Source organism: Balaenoptera borealis, assembly GCF_965194805.1.
Source record: "Balaenoptera borealis genome assembly, chromosome: 5".
Lineage (NCBI taxonomy): Eukaryota > Metazoa > Chordata > Mammalia > Artiodactyla > Balaenopteridae > Balaenoptera > Balaenoptera borealis.
In genome coordinates this window covers 28,351,762-28,373,815 of record NC_138862.1, presented here as the reverse complement: position 1 = coordinate 28,373,815, position 22,054 = coordinate 28,351,762, and the positions used below count along the sequence as shown (strand labels likewise).

The 22,054-nt window shown below is 35.4% G+C and overlaps 1 protein-coding gene across 1 annotated transcript in view; it reads left to right on the top strand.

Annotated features, from left to right (window-relative positions):
* Window positions 1-22,054, top strand: part of LOC309628699 (ubiquitin carboxyl-terminal hydrolase 25-like) — a 51,311-nt gene that overhangs the window by 14,657 nt on the left and 14,600 nt on the right. Inside the window, exons 2-3 of the mRNA XM_082391988.1 lie at window positions 7,702-7,779; window positions 10,954-11,098. Of these exons, the coding sequence (XP_082248114.1) occupies window positions 7,702-7,779; window positions 10,954-11,098 (223 nt within the window). The remainder of the gene's footprint in view (window positions 1-7,701; window positions 7,780-10,953; window positions 11,099-22,054) is intronic.

Sequence of the window (22,054 nt, the reverse complement as noted above, 5' to 3'; positions counted from 1 at the left end):
GAACACAGTGATGAGCGAAATAGACAGTCTTGTGCTCTCTTCGATTTAGAGTCTGGTGATTAACATAGTATGTTATTACAATCTGTGGTGTCAGGGGAACCTCTAACCTTAACAGAAAGGTTAGACCTTTGAATTAGGAAGTTGAATAGTATTTTGTAGACCCTAATGAAAGAGGGAAGAGGAAGAAGGGGAAAGTAGTGCAGGGTGAAGCTAGAGATAGCTGGGGCATGCAAAGGGCCCTTTAAGCCATGAGAAGGGTTGTACTGTAGGAAAATTCCTCAGAGAGGTCATAGATTATTACATATGAAGGGAAATGAAAGGTCATCATGTTGTCCTCCTTAAAATTACGGATAAAAATAAAAAGCAAGACTAATGAAATGAAGTTTTTTTTTTCTTATATATCTGGTTAGAGGCAGGTTTGGGTCTTACAAAGATGTACTTGAAGGATATATTATGTACTTGAAATTATCTGTCAATGAAGTTTGGGAACTTTTTGTTACGGTAAGAGATAACATGAAGTAAGGCAGTTCAGTGTTAATTAGGTAGATGCAGAAGGTATTTGTAAGACTAGATATATGTATGGTTATGTACCTTAAAGGCAGTAGTATAGTTAGTCCTTTCATTGATAGGTAACTTTGAAATGTTTACCATTTGGTGCCTAGCAATGCTGATTCTGAAGTTTAGGGCATGTGATTCTGAAGCTTATGAATACTTTGGGATTTTCTATCAAATTGGGTTTTTTTCTTCTTTTCTTAGAAATTTTGAGGTTTTTTTAGAGGTTATTCTAAGAGTTACCGTTTTTTCCCCTGAAGATGGAAACCTTTGTCTTTCTTTCTTTTGCACTAAACCAAGTTTTATTTATATTTAGAAATTCAGTCAAAGGAACCAAGGACTGACTTAAGAGTCACTCACCCCTTAACACAGAAAGCTTTCCTGCCTTGTGGTCATCAGTGCTCCAGTTTTCTTGTACCATTATCTAAGTATTTTATGTCAGCATAGTAATGGATTTTTGGGCTGAGTTTTCATTTTTCACTGAATCTTTAATCTGCAGAATCAGATACCATAGAGAAAATGTGGAAGAGACATGGGCTGTGGAAGTTGAAAAATTAGTCAGTCATTTCTGTCTCTGTACTTATTAGTCTCTTAAATATTCTATTAGTTATAAAATGAGAGTAACTTTCTAGGGGGTTTATGTGTGTGCACGTGCACATGTATTAAATGAGATTATACACCGGAAGCACTTAAAACAGTCTGGCACACAGCAAGAGCATAATAAATGCTTGTCTTCTTTTTTGGACTTAAGCCAGTGATCCTTTTTTGCATTCTCAAGAAGTTATACCAATGTTAAATATACTGTAGTCTTACTTAAACAGATTTAAAACAGAACCAGCATTACGTAGGATCAACGGAGGTGGGGGGGAAGGAATTTCTGTGAAACACTCTGATCCTTAACTTTATATTGAAATTACTGATGCCTTCTTCTCCCTGAAGTGCATAGTACTGGATTTTGCATGTAGTAGACACTTAAGGATGTCATCACTCAGTAAAAATTACATCGAGGAAGGAATCTGAAGGCCTGTAGATAGTCTTGGTTTGTTTGCTTATTGATTTTTGTGGTGTTTGCAAGCCATTGAATCTCTTTGAACATTGTGTCTTGCTCTTCTTGGTCCAGCAGTGTGAACAGGTTGCACCCACCTCCTTATACTGTAGTAGACAAGAAATCCATACAAGGAAGAACTCAGAGCTCAGAAAAGGAATTCTAGAAATGATAGTGGGTTAGATCCACCTTGGATCCAAAATCGCTAGTCAAGGAGGAGAGAACCATATGCAGGACATTTTTAGTTGAGGATCAGGGTGTATCAGACCAGAAGTTTGGTAAATAAGAAGGTGCAAACCTTGAAAGAAGACCAGGGTCTTAATCACAACAGAAATAATAGCAACAAAAACATATAATTGTAGGAAATGAAGGTGCAAATTTTCAAAGACAGGAAAAGCACAGCTGGAAGATGCCAATAACAAAGGGGAAAACTTGACAAATGAGGTGGCTTCTCTTCCATAAACTTAGAATTTTTCTCATAGTTCACCTCTTTAGATCTCGGTCCCGTTTCTTGCTAACTTAGTTAAGAAAATACATTTACTTTTTCTCCTTCCCGCTCTGCCTTCTTCCCCACCCCCACCTTGATCCTTTTCTCTTTATTGTTTCATTTTTCAGTCAAAATTCATGAGCTGAAGAACCATGCACCTGAATTATTTTATTAGGATATTTAGCTGACATTATTGTGAAAGATGAACAAAATACTAAGTGAAAACAAAGTCTTAGGACTTTCCTGGCGGCGCAGTGGTTAAGAATCCGCCTGCCTGGCCTTACACTTAGGTCTTTAATCCATTTTGAGTTTATTTTTGTGCATGGTGTCAGGGAGTGTTCTAATTTCATACTTTTACATGTATCTGTCCAATTTTCCCAGCACCACTTATTGAAGAGGCTGTCTTTTCTCCACTGTATATGCTTGCCTCCTTTATCAAAGATAAGGTGACCATATGTGCGTGGGTTTATCTCTGGGCTTTCTATCCTGTTCCATTGATCTATATTTCTGTTTTTGTGCCAGTACCAAACTGTCTTGATTACTGTAGCTTTGTAATATAGTCTGAAGTCAGGGAGCCTGATTCCCCCAGCTCCATTTTTCGTTCTCAAGATTGCTTTGGCTATTCGGGGTCTTCTGTGTTTCCATACAAATTGTGAAATTTTTTGTTCTAGTTCTGTGAAAAATGCCAGTGGTAGTTTGATAGGGATTGCATTGAATCTGTAGATTGCTTTGGGTAGTAGAGTCATTTTCACAATGTTGATTCTTCCAATCCAAGAACATGGTATATCTCTCCATCTATTTGTATCATCTTTAATTTCTTTCATCAGTGTCTTATAATTTTCTTCATACAGGTCTTTTGTCTCCTTAGGTAGGTTTATTCCTAGATATTTTATTCTTTTTGTTGCAATGGTAAACTGGAGTGTTTTCTTAATTTCACTTTCAGATTTTTCGTCATTAGTGTACAGAAATGCAAGAGATTTCTGTGCATTAATTTTGTATCCTGCTACTTTACCAAATTCATTGATTAGCTCTAGTAGTTTTCTGGTAGCATCTTTAGGATTCTCTATGTATAGTATCATGTCATCTGCAAACAGTGACAGCTTTACTTCTTCTTTTCCGATTTGGATTCCTTTTATTTCTTTTTCTTCTCTGATTGCTGTGGCTAACACTTCCAAAACTATGTTGAATAATAGTGGTGAGAGTGGGCAACCTTGTCTTGTTCCTGATCTTAGTGGAAATGGTTTCAGTTTTTCACCATTGAGGACAATGTTGGCTGTGGGTTTGTCATATATGGCCTTTATTATGTTGAGGAAAGTTCCCTCTATGCCTACTTTCTGCAGGGTTTTTATCATAAATGGGTGTTGAATTTTGTTGAAAGCTTTCTCTGCATCTATTGAGATGATCATATGGTTTTTCTCCTTCAATTTGTTAATATGGTGTATCACATTGATTGATTTGCATATATTGAAGAATCCTTGCAGTCCTGGGATAAACCCCACTTGATCATGGTGTATGATCCTTTTAATGTGCTGTTGGATTCTGTTTGCTAGTATTTTGTTGAGGATTTTTGCATCTATGTTCATCAGTGATATTGGCCTGTCGTTTTCTTTCTTTGTGACATCTTTGTCTGGTTTTGGTATCAGGGTGATGGTGGCCTCGTAGAATGAGTTTGGGAGTGTTCCTCCCTCTGCAATATTTTGGAAGAGTTTGAGAAGGATAGGTGTTAGCTCTTCTCTAAATGTTTGATAGAATTCGCCTGTGAAGTCATCTGGTCCTGGGCTTTTGTTTGTTGGAAGATTTTTAATCACAGTTTCAATTTCAGTGCTTGTGATTGGTCTGTTCATATTTTCTATTTCTTCCTGGTTCAGTCTCGGCAGGTTGTGCATTTCTAAGAATCTGTCCATTTCTTCCAGGTTGTCCATTTTATTGGCATTTGGTTGCTTGTAGTAATCTCTCATGATCGTTTGTATTTCTGCAGTGTCAGTGGTTACTTCTCCTTTTTCATTTCTAATTCTATTGATTTGAGTCTTCTCCCTTTTTCTCTTGATGAGTCTGGCTAATGGTTTATCAATTTTGTTTATCTTTTCAAAGAACCAGCTTTTAGTTTCATTGATTTTTGCTATTGTTTCCTTCATTTCTTTTTCATTTATTTCTGACCTGATCTTTATGATTTCTTTCCTTCTTCTAGCTTTGGGGTTTTTTTGTTCTTCTTTCTCTGATTGCTTTAGGTGCAAAGTTAGGTTGTTTATTCGAGATGTTTCCTGTTTCTTGAGGTAGGCTTGTATTGCTATAAACTTCCCTCTTAGCTGGGATTACAGACCTAAGTGTAAGGCCAGACACTATCAAACTCATAGAGGAAAACATAGGCAGAACACTCTATGACATACAAGACAGCAAGATTCTTTTTGACCCAGCTCCTAGAGAAATGGAAATAAGAACACAAATAAACAAATGGAACCTAATGAAACTTAAAAGCTTTTGCACAGCAAAGGAAACCATAAACAAGACCAAAAGACAACCATCAGAATGGGAGAAAATATTTGCAAATGAAGCAACTGACAAAGGATTAATCTCCAAGATTTACAAGCAGTTCATGCAGCTCAATAACAAAAAAACGAACAACCCAATCCAAAAATGGGCAGAAGACCTAAATAGACATTTCTCCAAAGAAGATATACAGATTGCCAACAGACACATGAAAGAATGCTCAACATCATTAATCATTAGAGAAATGCAAGTCAAAACTACAACGAGATATCATCTCACACCAGTCAGAATGGCCATCATCAAAAAATCTAGAAACAATAAATGCTGGAGAGGGTGTGGAGGAAAGGGAACAGTCTTGCACTGTTTGTGGGAATGTAAACTGATACAGCCACTATGGAGAACAGTATGGAGGTTCCTTAAAAAACTACAAATAGAACTACCATACGACCCAGCAATCCCACTGCTGGGCATATACCCTGAGAAAACCATAGTTCAAAAAGAGTCATGTACCAAAATGTTCATTGCAGCTCTATTTACAATAGCCAGGACATGGAAGCAACCTAAGTGTCCATCGACAGATGAATGGATAAAGAAGATGTGGCACATATATACAATGGAATATTACTCAGCCATAAAAAGAAATGAAATGGAGGTATTTGTAATGAGGTGGATGGAGTTAGAGTTTGTCATACAGAGTGAAGTAAGTCAGAAAGAGAAAAACAAATACAGTATGCTAACACATATATATGGAATCTAAGGGAAAAAAAAAAAAGGCCATGAAGAACCTAGTGGCAAGACAGGAATAAAGACACAGACCTACTAGAGAATGGACTTGAGGATATGGGGAGGGGGAGGGGTGAGATGTGACAGGGTGAGAGAGTGTCATGGACATATATACACTACCAAATGTAAAATAGATAGCTAGTGGGAAGCAGCCGCATAGCACAGGGAGATCAGCTTGGTGCTTTGTTACCACCTAGAGGGGTGGGATGGGGTGGGATGGGGAGGGTGGGAGGGAGGGAGATGCAAGAGGGAAGAGATACGGGAACATATGTATATGTATAACTGATTCACTCTGTTATAAAGCAGAAACTAACACACCATTGTAAAGCAATTATACTTCAATAAAGATGTTTAAAAAAAAAAAAAAAAAGAATCCGCCTGCCAATGCAGCAGACACGGGTTCGAGCCCTGGTCTGGGAAGATCCCACACTGCCACAGAGCAACTAAGCCCGTGCACCACAACTGCTGAGCCTGCGCTCTAGAGCCCGTGAGCCACAACTGCTGAGCCCTTGTGCTACAACTACTGAAGCCCATGTGCCTACAGCCCGTGCTCTGCAACAAGAGAAGCCACCGCAATGAGAAGTCCACGCAACACAATGAAGAGTAGCCCCCACTCGCTGCAACTAGAGAAAGCCCGCGTGCAGCAACGAGGACCCAACACAGCCAAAGATAGATAGATAGATTAATTAATTAATTAATTAAAAAAAGTTTTAGACGTTGTTTCTCTTCATAAAATACTCAGTATTCTTATAGTACTCTCTAGCAGTCAACTATCAGTGTAACAGACCACACCAAAAGTTAGTGGCATACCAAAATATTGTCATCGTGTTCAGATTGGTTGGTTGGGGTGGCTCTTCTCACGTGCCCCATTTTTTTGGGGCAACACATACCTCATTCTTCTGGAGCAAGTGGGCTACCCAGCTTATGTTCTTGATGAAGTTGCAGAAGTTCAAGAGGGCAAGCCCAACCATGCGAGCACATTTCATGTCTGCTTGCATGCTGTTTGCTAATATGCCATTGATGAAAGCTTGTCACATGGCCAAGCCTATCATCAGTACAACAAGGAAATATATCGTGTTTCTAGTGAGAGGAAGTGAGAAGTGGTAAAGGGTGTGGGTACAGAGATGGGAGAAGAATTGGGAGTCTACTGCAATGCAGGCTCTGTAAACTTTTCTGGGTTTTACATTCTTTTTTACATCTTACCTTGTACTCATTAACATATACACACAAAATTTTGTATTTTACCACTTTAGCTTAATATGATTTTGTAAAGATTAACTTCTGTATAGATTATATATTTGCTATTTAAAAATATACAGTTTGCTTAAATCAAACTGTGCTTCTAGGTTCATCTATATCAAAGGTATTTGTAAATACCTTTACAAATTAAAGAACGCAGAGTCATTTAGCAGACACCCTTTGTCCTTTGCCCTTTACCCTACCTAGAATTTGGACAGGATGCTGGAGGAGGAAACATTGAGTGACATTTAGTGACTGTCACATACGAATGTTTAGGGGGAAGACAGAAGATTTCAGCAGATCCTTTTTTTCTAGTGGTGACTTGTTTTCCATGTCATATCCATTGAGCTTTCTTTATTTCATGGTGCCATCTTACAGTTTTGGGGGACTTGTTTTAAGAAATGCAGAGATGTAGAGAGGAGCATGGTTCTTAATTAGGGAAGTTTAGGGGAAGGGTTTTGGTAGTAGAATCTTATCCTACCTCTTTTTCTCTCCAGTATAGTCGATTATATAGATCAATAGAGTATAAACAGATTTAAAGCAAATGGGGGCAAGTGATCAATTTTATTTGGGATCTTTTATGACAGATTGGAAAATGAGATGATCCTTTTTTTCCTTGAATAGGGTAGAATTCCCCCTGGTGTAATATATCCACCTAGTGCTTGGCCTGCCAAAGGCATGTTTTTTCCAAACATCCTAGGTGCCTCAATGCTGGCTGACTTTAGGTAGAGAGAGCGATTAATAGGGCTGCCTGGATTTCATTTTGTGTCTCATCCCCTAGTTAAAGTAGCCCAATGAATACCTGTTTTCCTTAGTTCTTCTTAAGTTTAGCCATAAGGCAGATCACTCCTTTTCTTGTTGGGAGGCATAAATTAGTCAGTGAAGAATGGGCTTTTAGAAACGTGAGAATGGAATAAGGGCTACCACAGTATGGTTCATTCTTCTTAAAAGAATGAAATTTATTCAATCTTTGTCAAGTTCTATTGTTTTTTTGTTTTTCACTCTAGTTTATTTTGTGTTTTCTGTTTTTTTCCCAAAGGTCATTTATTTTCTTGTCCTTGTATTTCAGATTTCATAGATAACACTTTTGGTTTTTCCCTTCCTCTAGCACCAGCAGACGTTTTTGAACCAGCTGAGAGAAATTACTGGGATTAATGATGCCCAGATACTACAGCAAGCCTTGAAGGTATGGCCTCTGTTTTGCAACATACAGTTTCTAGTACACCCTCATCTCCACTGCCTACCATATTTGAAACTTGAGTTTTTTAATTATACCATGGGTAGTAGTACAGATATAGGAAAGAACTTTTATAAAGTAAGAACCTTACTTAACATAACATACTGCAACTTCAAGCATGTTAGCTTTTAGCAGCCTAATGTTCCAAGATACCTTGGAGTGAAAGAAGACCTCTCCATGTGAAACACTTTTCATGCACAAAGGAGGGAAGTGAATCCAAGTGCTACTGGCTGGTTTTACCCAAGAGACATGATTTTAGAGTTTAATTGGGGGTGGGGGGCAGGGTGGGGTAGAGGAGGAGGAGGAAGAGGAGGTGGGAGAAAATTAATAGAGTATCAGAAGTTACATTTTTTTCTTCCAAGAAGGAGAAATATAAATTGGCTAACGTTCAATTAATTGCACCTTAAGAACATTCAACATCAAACTGTTTTATTATGCACTAAATGAAGGGCATGATTTTTGTTATATTTTATGTAGTATGCTCATTTCCACACAGTGGCACCCAGATGAGTCAAATCACATGGATATGCACATTGAAAGAGAGCAAGTGAATGAAAGATGTTCAAGAACTGGAAGTGCATTTTAAGTTTATTTATAGATTGCTGCCAAAGGCTAACAGCAGTACAGCATTTTTGCTGCTATGGGCATACACATAGCTTCAGTCCTTTGCAAGTTGCTCTGAGAGACAACATTAATTATATCATTTTTGATTTTGAGCCAAAAGTTCTTCATTTGTTTCTAGAAATAATTTATCTTTTGGATGATTGTAATCATAATCATCATAATTGTAGTGATAATAACTAGCACTTATTAAGCACTACAGTGCTATTCTAAGTACTTTATGTGGCTAACTCATCCTCCTAATAACTATGACGTAGGTATTATTTTTATCCCCTTTTTAAAAGATAAGGAAACAGAGAAGTTAAAGTGACTTGCTGAAGATCACATAGTATGTGCAGGAGCTTGGACAGAAACCAAGCTGCCTGATCCCAGTGCCTCACATAATTTCTGCTTTTACTGGAAGCTTTGCTTCAGCTTTTTTCCCCATCAGGAAAACGATGAAACAGTACTGTTAGGAGCATTTTAATGCATGTTTATGATGCCACTGTAAGTATTTGGAGAGGAAGCAAAAGTGTTGTACCTCAATTTTTATGATTATGACATTTAGATGATTGCCAGTCCTTTCTTTATTCTGCTAAATATGATTAAATCATTCCATGTCTATTTTCAGAAATTGCCTTTCCCGTTCTGTATCACTGAGTGTGGGGCTACACCCATTACTTTGTCAAGGCAAATTTGGGGAATTCACTTTTTTTTTTTTTTTTTTTTAACTTGGGAAACACGTAGTATATGCTAAATTAAATAAACGTAAAAAATTAAATTATTGTCTGCATTTCCTTTGAGGTAGGTTGTGTGACCATGGTTTTTTGTTTTTTTTTTTTAAACTTTTGTTTCAGTTACCAGTATCTGGGGAGGAAAACAGTGTACTTAAACCTTAATTGTTGCTCAATATAAATTTGTAAGATGTTTAATAATGAGTTGACTCTCTCAGCAATATACTGACAAGGAGTCTACTTTTGGGAGCCGCAATGTCATTGATCGATTTTAGCACTTTTACTGTATTTTATTTTGAGAATTTATTTATACCTCCAAAGTAAGTGTAGATCCCTGCTGCATTCAGTTTATTATTATTGTATGAGAGAGTATATGGAAAGCCCTTAGCACATTTCTTGGCACATAGCGTTCAATAAATGTTAGCCATTGTTATTACAATTATTTTACGACTAGTTTACTTATCTAACTATAGACTATGCTAAACCCATATTTTGGATGATTCATTTAAGAATCTTATAACGGTTGTGACAGATAACAAAGTTTAAAACAGCGCTGCTTTTCAGACTGCACTCTTAACTTTTTTCTCTCCTCAAAGGCTGCTAGAATTGGAGTTAGGATGGGTTGGGGACTTCATACTTCCAGTTGCTCAGGCCTCAAATCTTGGAATCATCCTGTTCTTTCTCCTTTTATCCCTCCCCACGTTTAATATGATAGCAAATAATGTTGGACTCTCTGCTTGTACCCATTCTCTCCTATAGTCTATTCCCAGCATACAGCCAGAGTAATCCTTTTAAAGTGTAAGTCATACCATGTCATTTCTGTCCAAAACCTTCCACTGGCTTCCTATTATGCTTCGTGTGTATGCTAAACTTCTAAAGGCCTACGTAGTATTGTGGGTTATGGCCTTCTGTTACAAAGATAACTTCATTACTAATATCTGGATTTCATAATGTGGTTTCAGTGAGCTGTCATAGAGCTAGCATTATATTTATTGTTAACTGTGGAGAGAATATAGAGATAAGTGGGCAAGTCTCTTCTCATTTTGCTATTTTAAAAATTCTTAGTTTTTTAGCATCTGTTTTCTTCTAAATTAACTTTAGAATAATTTTGTCCAGGTATACTTTTTCTTTTTTTTTTTAACATCTTTATTGGAGTATAATTGCTTTACAATGATGTGTTAGTTTCTGCTTTATAACAAAGTGTCCAGGTATACTTTTGATGAGAACTACATACAATTTATACATTTAATTTGGGTAGGATTTTCCTCTTGATAGTATTGAGTATTCCTAGGAGTTCTGTGTGTCTTTCTATCAAGCTTCAGACCATTTTGCTGTTTTCTTCTTATGAGTCTTTGATATTTGCTTGTTAGTTTGCCTCTAGGTAGGCATTCAGCATACACACTAAAGGGAATATCTTTTATTGTCCTTGTTTGCTGAAGTACTATTTTAAATATTTATTTTTCACCCTTTTATGTGGCCAGTTCCAGAAAACATTTTTTAGTTTGTTCATTTGTTTAGGAGTGTAAGTTACGATTGGATAATTAGTTATAGAATTGATTTTTACATTATATTAGTAGTTTTAATTAATAGAAAAAGGAATTACTATTTATGTAGTCTACTTTGTTTACAGTGAATTTATACTGTAAAATTAAGAATCACATAGAATAATTTTAAATCTGAAAATGATTTTTACTATTAGTATTAGTTGTTATGGAGAAAATTACATAATTACATGAGAATGTATAGAGTTATTCCAAAATATTTGATGTTCCGTTCTTGATATTTGAAGGATAGTAACGGAAACTTGGAACTAGCAGTGGCTTTCCTTACTGCGAAGAATGCCAAGACCCCTCAGCAGGAGGAGACAACTTACTACCAAACAGCGCTACCTGGCAATGATAGATACATCAGTGTGGGAAGCCAAGCAGATACGAGTAAGTTTACTTCTCTTTCTTAATATTTTAATTAGAATGTAATGAAAAATTTTTCTTGGAGCTGTGTTTTGTTTAAACAGAGGTGAAGAACAAAAAAGGAACGACTTCAGCTTTGGTTCTTTTTGGTGTAGTTGAAAGGCGCATATGTTTTTATTAGTTGCTATATTTGTTTTCAGTTGAGGAGTAAAAGATTATATTTAAGTTGTATATCCTTTTATAAAACATTTCATATCGTATTCATTGTTTTGAAATATGGAACATCTAAAGGTCTTACTCATTAAAGAAACAAAAGTTTCTAGAATTTTAAATGGGGCACAGTCATTTGTTTTATTGATGTTAAATGTTGGTAGAGATCTTAGTATTATTTTTGAAGATAAAGTATTGTTTCTAATTACTGATAGATTTACTGTTTAACAGAATTTTCCTTCCCTTAACTCCAACCCCTCTCCAGAATAAAGATCTTGGAAAAAGGCTTACTACAACATAACAAAATAAATAAATACACATATACACATACATACATATGGAAAATTTTACACGGGACTCTAATTTTTCTTCATAATATGAATAATTTATGCTTATATAGTTGAGTTTTGAAAAATATGTTCATTTATCTCTATCTCATTATGGTGTAATAACTGCATTATATAAAATGTAGGTATTTCTATGCATTCTGGATTTGAGAAATTTGATTACTAACTTGTACTTAAAGAGAATTTTTGATTTTGTTTTATAGACTTTCTCAAAGTTAGGAAAAAACCAGGAAGATCCCATTCACATAGATGTTTATAGCTATTGATTGACATTAAATGCTGTTTAATGTTCATTGATAAAATATTTTAATTTCAAAATTTCAAGGTAATCTTAGTGTTTTTGCTCCCAAAATGGTCTTATGTCAGCCAAAGCTAGGATACTCCTATCTCACACATGTAATAGGTGATGGGAGAAGTTTTATGTATGTAAGACAGACTCAATTGCTGTGTCCAAGTTCAAGACAAAGTGTGGTTTGGCCCCTATCTACATCTCTACCTTCATTTTCTACTGTTTTCCTCCTCTCACTTTACACTGTGATAATACAGAATAGATTGGAAGTTCTCATTCACCCAGTGCTATTTAATTTCTTCTGTCTTTACACTTGTTGTTCCTTCTGTCTGGAATCCCCTCCAGCCTTTATCCTTAGCCTAATTTCGTCTGATGTTATAAGACTTAGCTTAAGAGCTGCTGGCTATAGAATGTTTCCTCTAGCCTCCAAGGGCTTTTCTGACACCCAGAGCATACTTCTGTCTTAACAGGTACTGTGCTATTTTGAAATTACTTGCTGTGCCTTTCTTGCTTACCAAACTAAACTTAAAAGGGCAAGAGACCATTGGTAGTCCCACCATTATAATAGGATGTTATTGTTTCTCAAAAAGTGTTTGTTGAGTTGTTTTTGATAATATGTGTAAAAAAGCTGTTTTGAAACCAATGAACGTTCTCTTGAACAGGGTTGAGAAGCTTGTTATAAGAAGTTGGAAAAAAGAGAAGTGGTATAAATAGAGGAGGAATTAGTATGTGAGAATAACGTATCTTTCAAGGTTCTGAGACTTGGTAGGAAAATGAAATTAGGTAGAAAAAGGAAAAAAAGAAAGATTTTGACTGAAGACAGCTGGTTAAAATGAAGGAGACAAAACTGAGTAAACATGGTGCAGTGTTCTAGTTGAAAGGATGGAAAGATTTTAGAACGATAGCTGTGAACTCAGTATAGATGGTAGACTTTGAGACGTGGGACAGCATATATAGATTTGCAGGGGAGAATTAGGATTATAAGACTGTCATTAAAGATGATGTCTTATTTGCTGTGTGAAAATTAGAAAATATTGTTTAAGTCACATGTTAACACCTGTTAAAGACTTTTGACAAGGAATAGTGAAAATGTTATGGACAAAAAGAGAGGTTTGATTAGGTGCTCTTAGGGAGAAAGCAACCTGATTTCAGAAAGCATGTGTCCCATTTGTTGATAATTGAAAAAAATTTTTTTTGTGTGTGTGTATGTGTGTAGCTCTCAGAAAATATGCACTAAGTACTTTCATATTCCACTTGAAAGAAATGGTAGAGAGATGGAGTTTCTGGTTTCATCTTATTGATTATCTTATTGAGCAAATTGCTTGTTGTTGTGGTTTCTTTATTGATAAAATGAGCTATCCTTCTAACCAGGATGCTAATTCATATTTAATAATTGAATAATTTGGATAGTGCATTCATAAAGTTGGTTTGAGATTACTGAGAAAAAAACTTGTAGAAATATAGTGGGGTGATTGTATTATAATAGTATTAGTATTAAACTGAGAAAAATATAGCTGATGAGGTGACAGTAGTTCTTTTCTATTTAACAAATTTGTGCCATCTTTCATAAAGTTCGAAGAAGTACAACTGCCTTTAGGAAATAGTCTTTATTCAGCATTTAAATTTAGTAGTGCCATAATAATACTACAAGTGTTATGACACTTGTATAATACCAAGTGTTACAAGGTTTAAAACTGAGAAAGTAAGTAGATGTCATGCATTCAGCAGATTCTTTAAATTACTATGCTGTAATTGCTGAGGAGAAATGAAATCTCTGTATTTTTAATTCTTGGATGGGGTGGTAAAACGTGGGAAGGATAGAAAATAATTATAAATGAATATATATATTCAAACTCAGGCCTCTTCTTGGAGAAAACTCTGTAAGTGCTGAAGGAGTGTGGAGTATTGGAGTGATCAGAGTGTGAGGAAGTTTTCAAGGGATTGTTTTAGATATAAAACCCTTTTTGAGCATTTTCTCAATTTTATGTGAAATGCATTGTTACTTGAAAATTGACCATAGTCGAACTTAATTCTTGCAAATATGGTAAGGGTTTTTATTTTTTCAATTTCTTCTTCTTTTTTTTTTTTTTTAAGTATAAAGTCTGTTACAACCAGGCTAAAGCATAAACAAAGCCTTGCTAACTTTAAGTGTGTCATCTGTTGGTTGTAGTGCTGACAAAACATCTATATTTTGAGATAAAAGTCTCTAATGCTAAATATATAATGGTTCTTTATTGTTATAAGCTAGAATATAGCTTATAACTGAAGGTCTCTTTTAGAAGATCTAAAATACATGTTTTTTTGATGACTAGAAAAATTTAGCTTTCAAACTAATATCCCATAGAAGTCACTTTTGGGGTTGCTGGGAAATTTTCATATACCCAGGTATATCAGAAGAGAAAGCAAATTATGTCACTTGATTAGAACACATATTTGTGAACTTTAATATTGATGGAGTAATTACATTTTCAATTGTTGGCCTTCTCAGTGTATTTTTACCTTTCATTTTTGAGAGAAAACGGAAACATTTCAAGGAAAGCTTGTACTCTGCATAATAAGGAATTAGAAAGTATTGCTTTGGTAACATTCCATACTGTAATATAATACTCTGTTGAATTCTGGGAAAAGACCCAAACCATTTTGTAGTACTGTTAGCAAAAATTTGAGGCACCTTTTTAAATTACTTATATCTCCTGTCTAGACTGGATATTGTGAATTGTCAAATGAGTGCCTCCTATCTCTCGCTTAAATGAGAAATAAAATTACTGTGTTAGGAGTTTTGCAGTTAAAAATGCAAAGGGAACTAGGAAACAATGCAAGATATTGAGATATCATAGGTGTATTTAATAATCAGAGAAGAGATTGTGTGAAGTCTTTGTGTCATGGCAAACTCTGTCATAGACATGACCATATAAGGCTTTTGCCCAATTTGAAATCAAATAGTAATATTCTTTCTTTCATGATCATTAAATTCTTTTGAACTTCTTTAAAACAGGAAAAAAAAACGGTATATACCCACCAGAACGAGATGTGCTACAATTGAGCAATCAAAGTATGGATCAAAAGATAAGAGGGATTTGGGTAGGTAATTTTAACACAGAAAATAATGCCGCATATTGGCTTAAGTTTTAGAGAAATTAGTATAACACATTGGAGTGAGTGTTAAGTGGTAGACCCTTCAAAAATGTAGAATCACTGTATTTTTTTTTTTTTAAGACACACTGTATTTTTTTCTTTTATCCTTCAAAAGAACTTGAATTATTTGGTAAGGATTGCATAGAAAGTGAGAAAAATGTTGAAGTTCTGTCCTAGAACTCTAATCTTGGTTATATTGCTTGGCTAGCCTAAAAGTGATTTAAAGCACATTTCATAAATAGATCCCAGTCTAGTGCTCTCATCCCTGCTGAGGGCAAATCACTTATGTTAAGCAGTTTAGGATTTTATTAATTGAACACTGATATTTTTCCCATTCACCAAATTTGTTAAACAAGCATCTGCAGATAGAAAAAAAAAATTAGTGAAATGGAAGTTAAGTCTTTTTCTGTAGAGATTTCTAATGCATAAAACTATTTTGATGATTCACCAAAAGTCAATGTTAAACTTAAAAATGAGATGCTACAATGGTATGAAAATTACTTGTAACTGATTGGATGCAATTAGACTTACATTCTATATTAGACATACACTGTAGAATTACTTGTATAACTTTATGAATTTTCTTTAACTTTAGGACAGAATGATGGCCATGGGCCTTTGCACTTTTTGTTGACTAATATAGAATGTTAACTTTTAATTTTTTCCAAGTTGGAAAACACAGTAAAATAGATGACAAAAATCAAGAATGGCTCCTTTATTATTACTTTCCTTACTTACTAATGCTGCCATTATAAATTTAGCAGCTATTATTAAAAACAGAGCAAGACCATTTAGAGCTGAACTGTTCAATACAGTTGCCAATAGTTACATGTGGAGACTTAAATTTAAACATAAAATTAAGTAATACTGAAACTCAGTTTTTTCCATTGCCATACATACATTTAAAATGGTCAATAGTAGTCACATGTGACTAGTAGCTACCTTATTGGACAATACGGATAATAGTACATTTCCATCATCACAGGAAGTTCTATTGGACATCACTGTTTTGGAGAATCTGAGTTTAGCAATGAGAAGATTGGAAAAGTAGGAACATGTTAAGAGAACTGACTGACGGTAGGGGAGAATGGGAGAGTGGGATGAGCAACACAATTTACGTTGCTTATGTCTTCTTGATTTTAAGTATTCTTTTAACATGATACTTTATTATGCTATTTGTCCTTTTACTAGAAAAAATTTTGGATAAAGTATATATTCTCAAGTATTCTAACTAGTGCCACTGTGGAGATGACTCATTAATTTTTATTTCTATTCCATAGTCTAGATATTAACCTTTATTTGCTTAACAAATATTTATTGATTGCCTAATATGTGTCAGGTACTCTTTTAGGCCATTAAAAGATCAAAAAATGTCTCCGTTTACATAGGGGGAAGACAGACAGTAAACAATAAATAAATATTGTCAGATAATAGTAAGTTCATGAAGAACAATAGAGCAGGGTAGAGGGACAGAGGCTGGCAGGGGTGAGGTTGTAGTTCAGACATGGGGTGTGCTATTTTAGATGGAAGGTTGGTTGGGAAGTGTCTCATTTATACAGATACCTGAGGAAGTGAAGGCGGGAACCTCAAGGATGTCTTAGAGAGGTGTGTCCCAGGCTGGGGTCTTGAGGTAGGAGTATGTTTTCGGCTCAGGAGGTGAATGGTGAGGACAACAACCGTGGTTGAAGCAGAGTGAGAGTGGGAATGGTATTTTTCTCATTTCCAATCTGCTGACCATCTCTTTCTTCATATTTGCTTTTTTCTCTTAAGGGTATCCCTGTCCTTTTGGTGGGCCAGAGAGTTTTTCTGCTCTGGTACCTACTCTTATTACAACTCTTCTCAAACTCTTATTCAGCACTTTTAACTCCTCTAACTCCCAAAACAGTTATTTCTACTCATATCACTCCCCTGCCTAGAAATCGTTGCTGGTGGTAAATATAAGCTTGGCTTATTAAAAATAAAAAAGTGTTTTCCCTAGGTTTAGCCTTATGTAGGCAAGGAAAATAATGAAAGAACTTTTTTTTTCTAAAATAAAAATCTTTGCATATATTCAATTAGATTATGGGCTAAATTGGCTCTTGTGAACTAACTTGGAAGCCTCATGTCATTTTATATACCATTTTCATGAGAAAAACTGAGTGATAAACAATTCATACATTTGAAGTCTAATTTATTGTTAAGTTGATGACTTTCTGTGTTTTGGAGTTAGCAGAGAAATGTTTGGTAGTTGGTGTGTAAGTTTTTAGAAAGTGGAAGATTTATTAGGGTGGATGTTATGTTTTGGTATATATATTTCTGACTTTACAGGAAAAAATGTTTTATTTTGGTCAATCTTGAAATGTTGTAGATTACTGTTCATAGGCTTTTGTAACATGATTTTCTACAGTGTTATTCAACTGGCACTAACACACTTGTGCCCTTGAATTCTGTTCACACTAATGCTAATACTAATACCGGAGGGAGGATTGGTTCAAACAAAGTTTGGTGTTTTACCAAGGTCCTCCCTTGGCATTGACAGAAAAATATTCATAGTACTTTGGTACTTGGATGGAATTTTTACAAAGGCTAAGTTTTTATAGTTGACTTTTGCCAATTAGAAATTGTTTACTGCTAAGCTTATTCTCTGTTCCTTTTTGAATAAACACATAAGAAAATCATAGAGGGCTATTTTATAGTTTATTACATATTTTACAGAAATCATTCTATTAAACTCCTGAAAAATAAATTTAGGATTAACCATTCTATTAAAATAAAGTTTTATTTTCTTAATATTTGTGCTTAAAATCATATGTATTTGGTATGTGAGTAGGTTATAATAATTCAAGATTTCTATATTGTTCTAAAATGATCTATGGAAAGAAGAAGCTTTATGAAGTAATGGGAACATCATGGAGAAAATTATTGTAATTATAGTGAAACTACAAATAATAAATAAACCTTCTCCATCGCTTAAAGGAACAAATCCCAGCTTTTCAGTTAAGAACTGATAGTCTGTGGTCAGCTAACCTTTCTAGCATTAAAGACTATAATTGCTTGTTTCTTCCTCTCATCATACTTATAATACTTCTGACACCAGATATGTGAGTTTTTTCCCCCCACACACTACCAATTCTCCAACAGCAGCTGGGTGTTCTACAATGCTGATACCATCTGCCTGGAGTTAGCATCAGACCCCACAGGCTAAATGCTCAGTCCCATAAGATTGCCCCTACCTTAGACACCAATCACAAGTAGTGGGTCCCCAGGTTACCCACATTCTGTCTGACTTGGCTACAACAAATTGGGGGTTCTCAAGACCCCCTCAAGTTTGATAATTTGCTATAATGGCTCACAACTCAGGGAAACACTTACTTTTACTGGTTTATTATATAATAAAGACTATGATAAAGTATGTACAGCCAGATGGAGAGGTATATAGAGTAAGGTCTGGAAGGGTCCCAAGCCAGGAGTTTCTGTCGTGTGGAGTTGGGGTGCACCACCCTCCTAACATGTGGACATGTTCACCAACCTGGAAGCTCTCCAAACCTTGTACTTTAGGGATTTTTATGGAGGTTTCATCAGGTAGGCCTGATCGATTATTAACTTAATCTCCAGTCCTTATGTCTCCCTGGAGGATGGGAGGTAGGGCTCAAAGTTCCAAGCTTCTCATCAGGGCTTAGTCTTTCTGATGACCAGTGGCCCATCCTGAAGCTAGTTAGGAACCCACCAAGAGTCACCTCCTTAGAGCAAAATATGTTCCTATCAAGCTAGGAAATGCCAAGTGATATAGGAGCTCTATGTCAGGAACTGGGTCAGAGACCAAATATTAGAACAGAAGATGCTCCTAGTGTCTTATCTTGCTCTTTGAATGGATTGTTTATCCATGCATGATTTAATAACACAGCACATTGGTAATTTGGCAAAGGTTTCCTTCCAAATGTTGGAAGAAAGTCTACATTATAAAACAAATAGAAATTGTTAATATCACTTGATTTCACCAGAAAAGCGTTTAAGTATTGGGAAGATGTCAAGCTCATAGTGGTAGAAACAAGTTTTCTGAAGTTTCAGTTTTTGCTTGAAAATTCCATGCTAATCATTGGCAACAAATACTCTTCATTTGTTCTTCAAGTGACAGGCTCACTTTATTTTTCAGAAAATGTCTGCCAAATACTGACGTCTGAATAATCATAGTTTGTAGTTTGTCAGTTGTTCTTTCAAGTAAAAATAGTGCTCCATGAAAAAAAATCAGTTCAGCTTGCAACTCAAGCAGTGTACTAGTGTTTTCTTTACCAACAGCATACTTTGGATATAGAGCATACTTTCTATTTTGTCACATAGAATTAAAAGAACATGTAAAACAATGTTTGTGATTTAATAAAATTAGTTTCCTCATTTTATCAAGGATTTAAGAGAGACTGGCTTTTTTTTTTTTGAATAATGGGTATGCATAGTTGTAATGTAATTAACTTGATGCTACTGCCTTGATTTGTGCTAAGATGCTGTGGTTTTATGCACTGTTGTTTTGCATAATCACTACAAATGTGACCCCAGTAGGAAAGGCAAATAACATCTTAGTATTATTATGAGAGTATTTTTTACTTAAGGAAACCCTTCCTTCACAGGGTCATTGGGATCCCAAGGATCCATGGATTACACTTGGGTACTGCTAGTATGGAGGAAAGACCACTGGACTTAATAATTTGAAGACTTAAATTTGAAGCCTGTGTACCATTCTTTATTATACTATTAGACTTCATTTCTTGCAACTTCAGTTATCTCATTTATGAAATAGGGTTAAAAGCATCTTGCCTAGTTTTTTGCTTTTGTGTTGCTTGAGTTACGACTGCTAAATTATGAAAAGTTCTAAGTATAACTTGTTGCCATTTCTACGTGAGTTCTGCTCTAGCCAGTTTGGTTTACTTGTCAGTCATGAAACAGTAAACACTCTAGATAGTTCCAAAGAAGAAATTTAATACCGGGAACTAGGTTCTTAAAAAAATCAGTGGAAGCAATGGAGGAAGGATCTCTAGCTCAGCTTTCTGAAATGACTCCTAGATTCTTGCAGGACTGGCCAGCCAGGGAAGCCATTCTGTCTGCCACAGTCAGGAAGATAATGAATCAGGAGACTGCCTTTGGGACTACAGGGTTCAAGAATGTACATAGCTCTATAGCTGCTGCCCAGGGAACAAGCAGCCAGGATTAGGTAACTGCCACTGAGCTGTGCCTGGGCATTGGAGTGCAGAGTCTGGTTACCACTTCTATTCGATCGTTTGACATACCTGAAGCTGTAAACTGGATACTGGATTGCTACTGTGGAACGGCCCACATCAGTTCAGTCATGCTGGAGAAAAACAGCCAAAAGCAGCAGGATAGTGGCTTCCCCCCTCAAGTCTGCCTTCCAAATCTCATGCTAATGCATCCGATTGGTGGAACCTAAATTTCATCCAGAACCATAACTGCAGGTGAATCAGGAAAATAGGTTTGTTTGTTTTAATCTTTTCAGCTTCTGTAGTTGTAGAAGGCACACAAGGAGGATGAGAGATTGGAGTCTGAGGGCTAATTGATCGTGTCCCCAAAGCCTGTTTTTCTGCTTCTTTGTGATTTTCAAGTTATTTTCTTTACTTCCATTATTCTCTCTTTACTCATCCAAGTTCTAGTCATTATTTAATGACCATGGTAGTTCTCGTTTTCATGAGGCCACTTCATGCCTCTCCAGTCCTAGCTTCTTTATCAATATTTCAGCTGGACTGAATGACTACACCCAGGTGATATCCATCTACAGCTGTGGTTTGGTGGACTTGGAATTTGTAAACCAGAATTAGGAAACCTTTGGCCTGCTGACGTACGTAGGCATGCGCCATCATTTCACTTGCTCTATAACTCTGTTGCACATTCTACTTGACTGAATTTTTTGGACCCTACTTACTACATTTTTGTGAGGTTTTGTTATACTCTCTAAGAACATTAAAAAAATCTTCCGTGGCCAACTGTTATTTTTAATATTTTTAATATTCTCATAAGCTGCTGTTTGGAGAAAAAAGTGTATATAACAATAGAAGTAGACTTTTGAAACTATCAGTATACTTTATTTTTTATTAAGTGCAAAATTTTTTTTTCTAGTAGTTATATATAACTACTAGATGTAGCCAGATGGTAAAATGCAGACACTTTATCTCCCATCCCCAACCCTTTTGTTTGTTTCCCTCTTATAATATTCTAAGATTACAGAGAAAAAAATTAATTTTAACATGTCTCGAATACAAATAAACAAAATGATTATAAAACTTGTCCAGAATACCAACCAGCATAATCCCAACTATGAAAAGATAAGGTAGTAACAGCTATACTTCTTTCTCTTTCTCATCCCATTATTTTGTAATATCCTACTTAACAACATGTTATGGTCTATCATTGTTTAAATGATAATAGGAGTATTACTGACATCTTTTGAGATAAGGAAATAAATCGATGTATATTGGGAAATTGGATTAAAAATCAGTTTTTTTGGATGTGGTAATAGTTGTAGACTTTATTCTTTGGAAGAAGAACACTTACAGCATCTAACTACTTTATTTTATTCTAACAAAGGAAAACCTGTCATTTACTTGCATATTTTTCTTTTTTCTGAAATGAAAACTTTTTTTTTAATTAAAAGGAATGCATAGAACAGAAAATAGAAAGTGAAAGATCCTTATACTTCCTTCTCCCCATAACCCTCCTCATCAGAATTAACCACTGTTAACAGCTTCATACATTCGTCCAGACTTTAAAAGTGTATATAAATATAAATATATATGGTCAATTAGTTTCTGAAACATAGTTTTTGAGAGCTCATTTAATTATTATACTTTGATAAATGTCTAGGTAGTATAGCCGACTGTAATGTGTGTGTATTTGGGTTAACTTCAGAAAGCATATATGTAAATGTTTAATTATGTTGGCTTCAATTTTTGTTGTTAAAGAACCTGTTTTTAGCAATCTTTCTGCTTATTAGCTTTTAATCAGAGACTTCATAGTAAA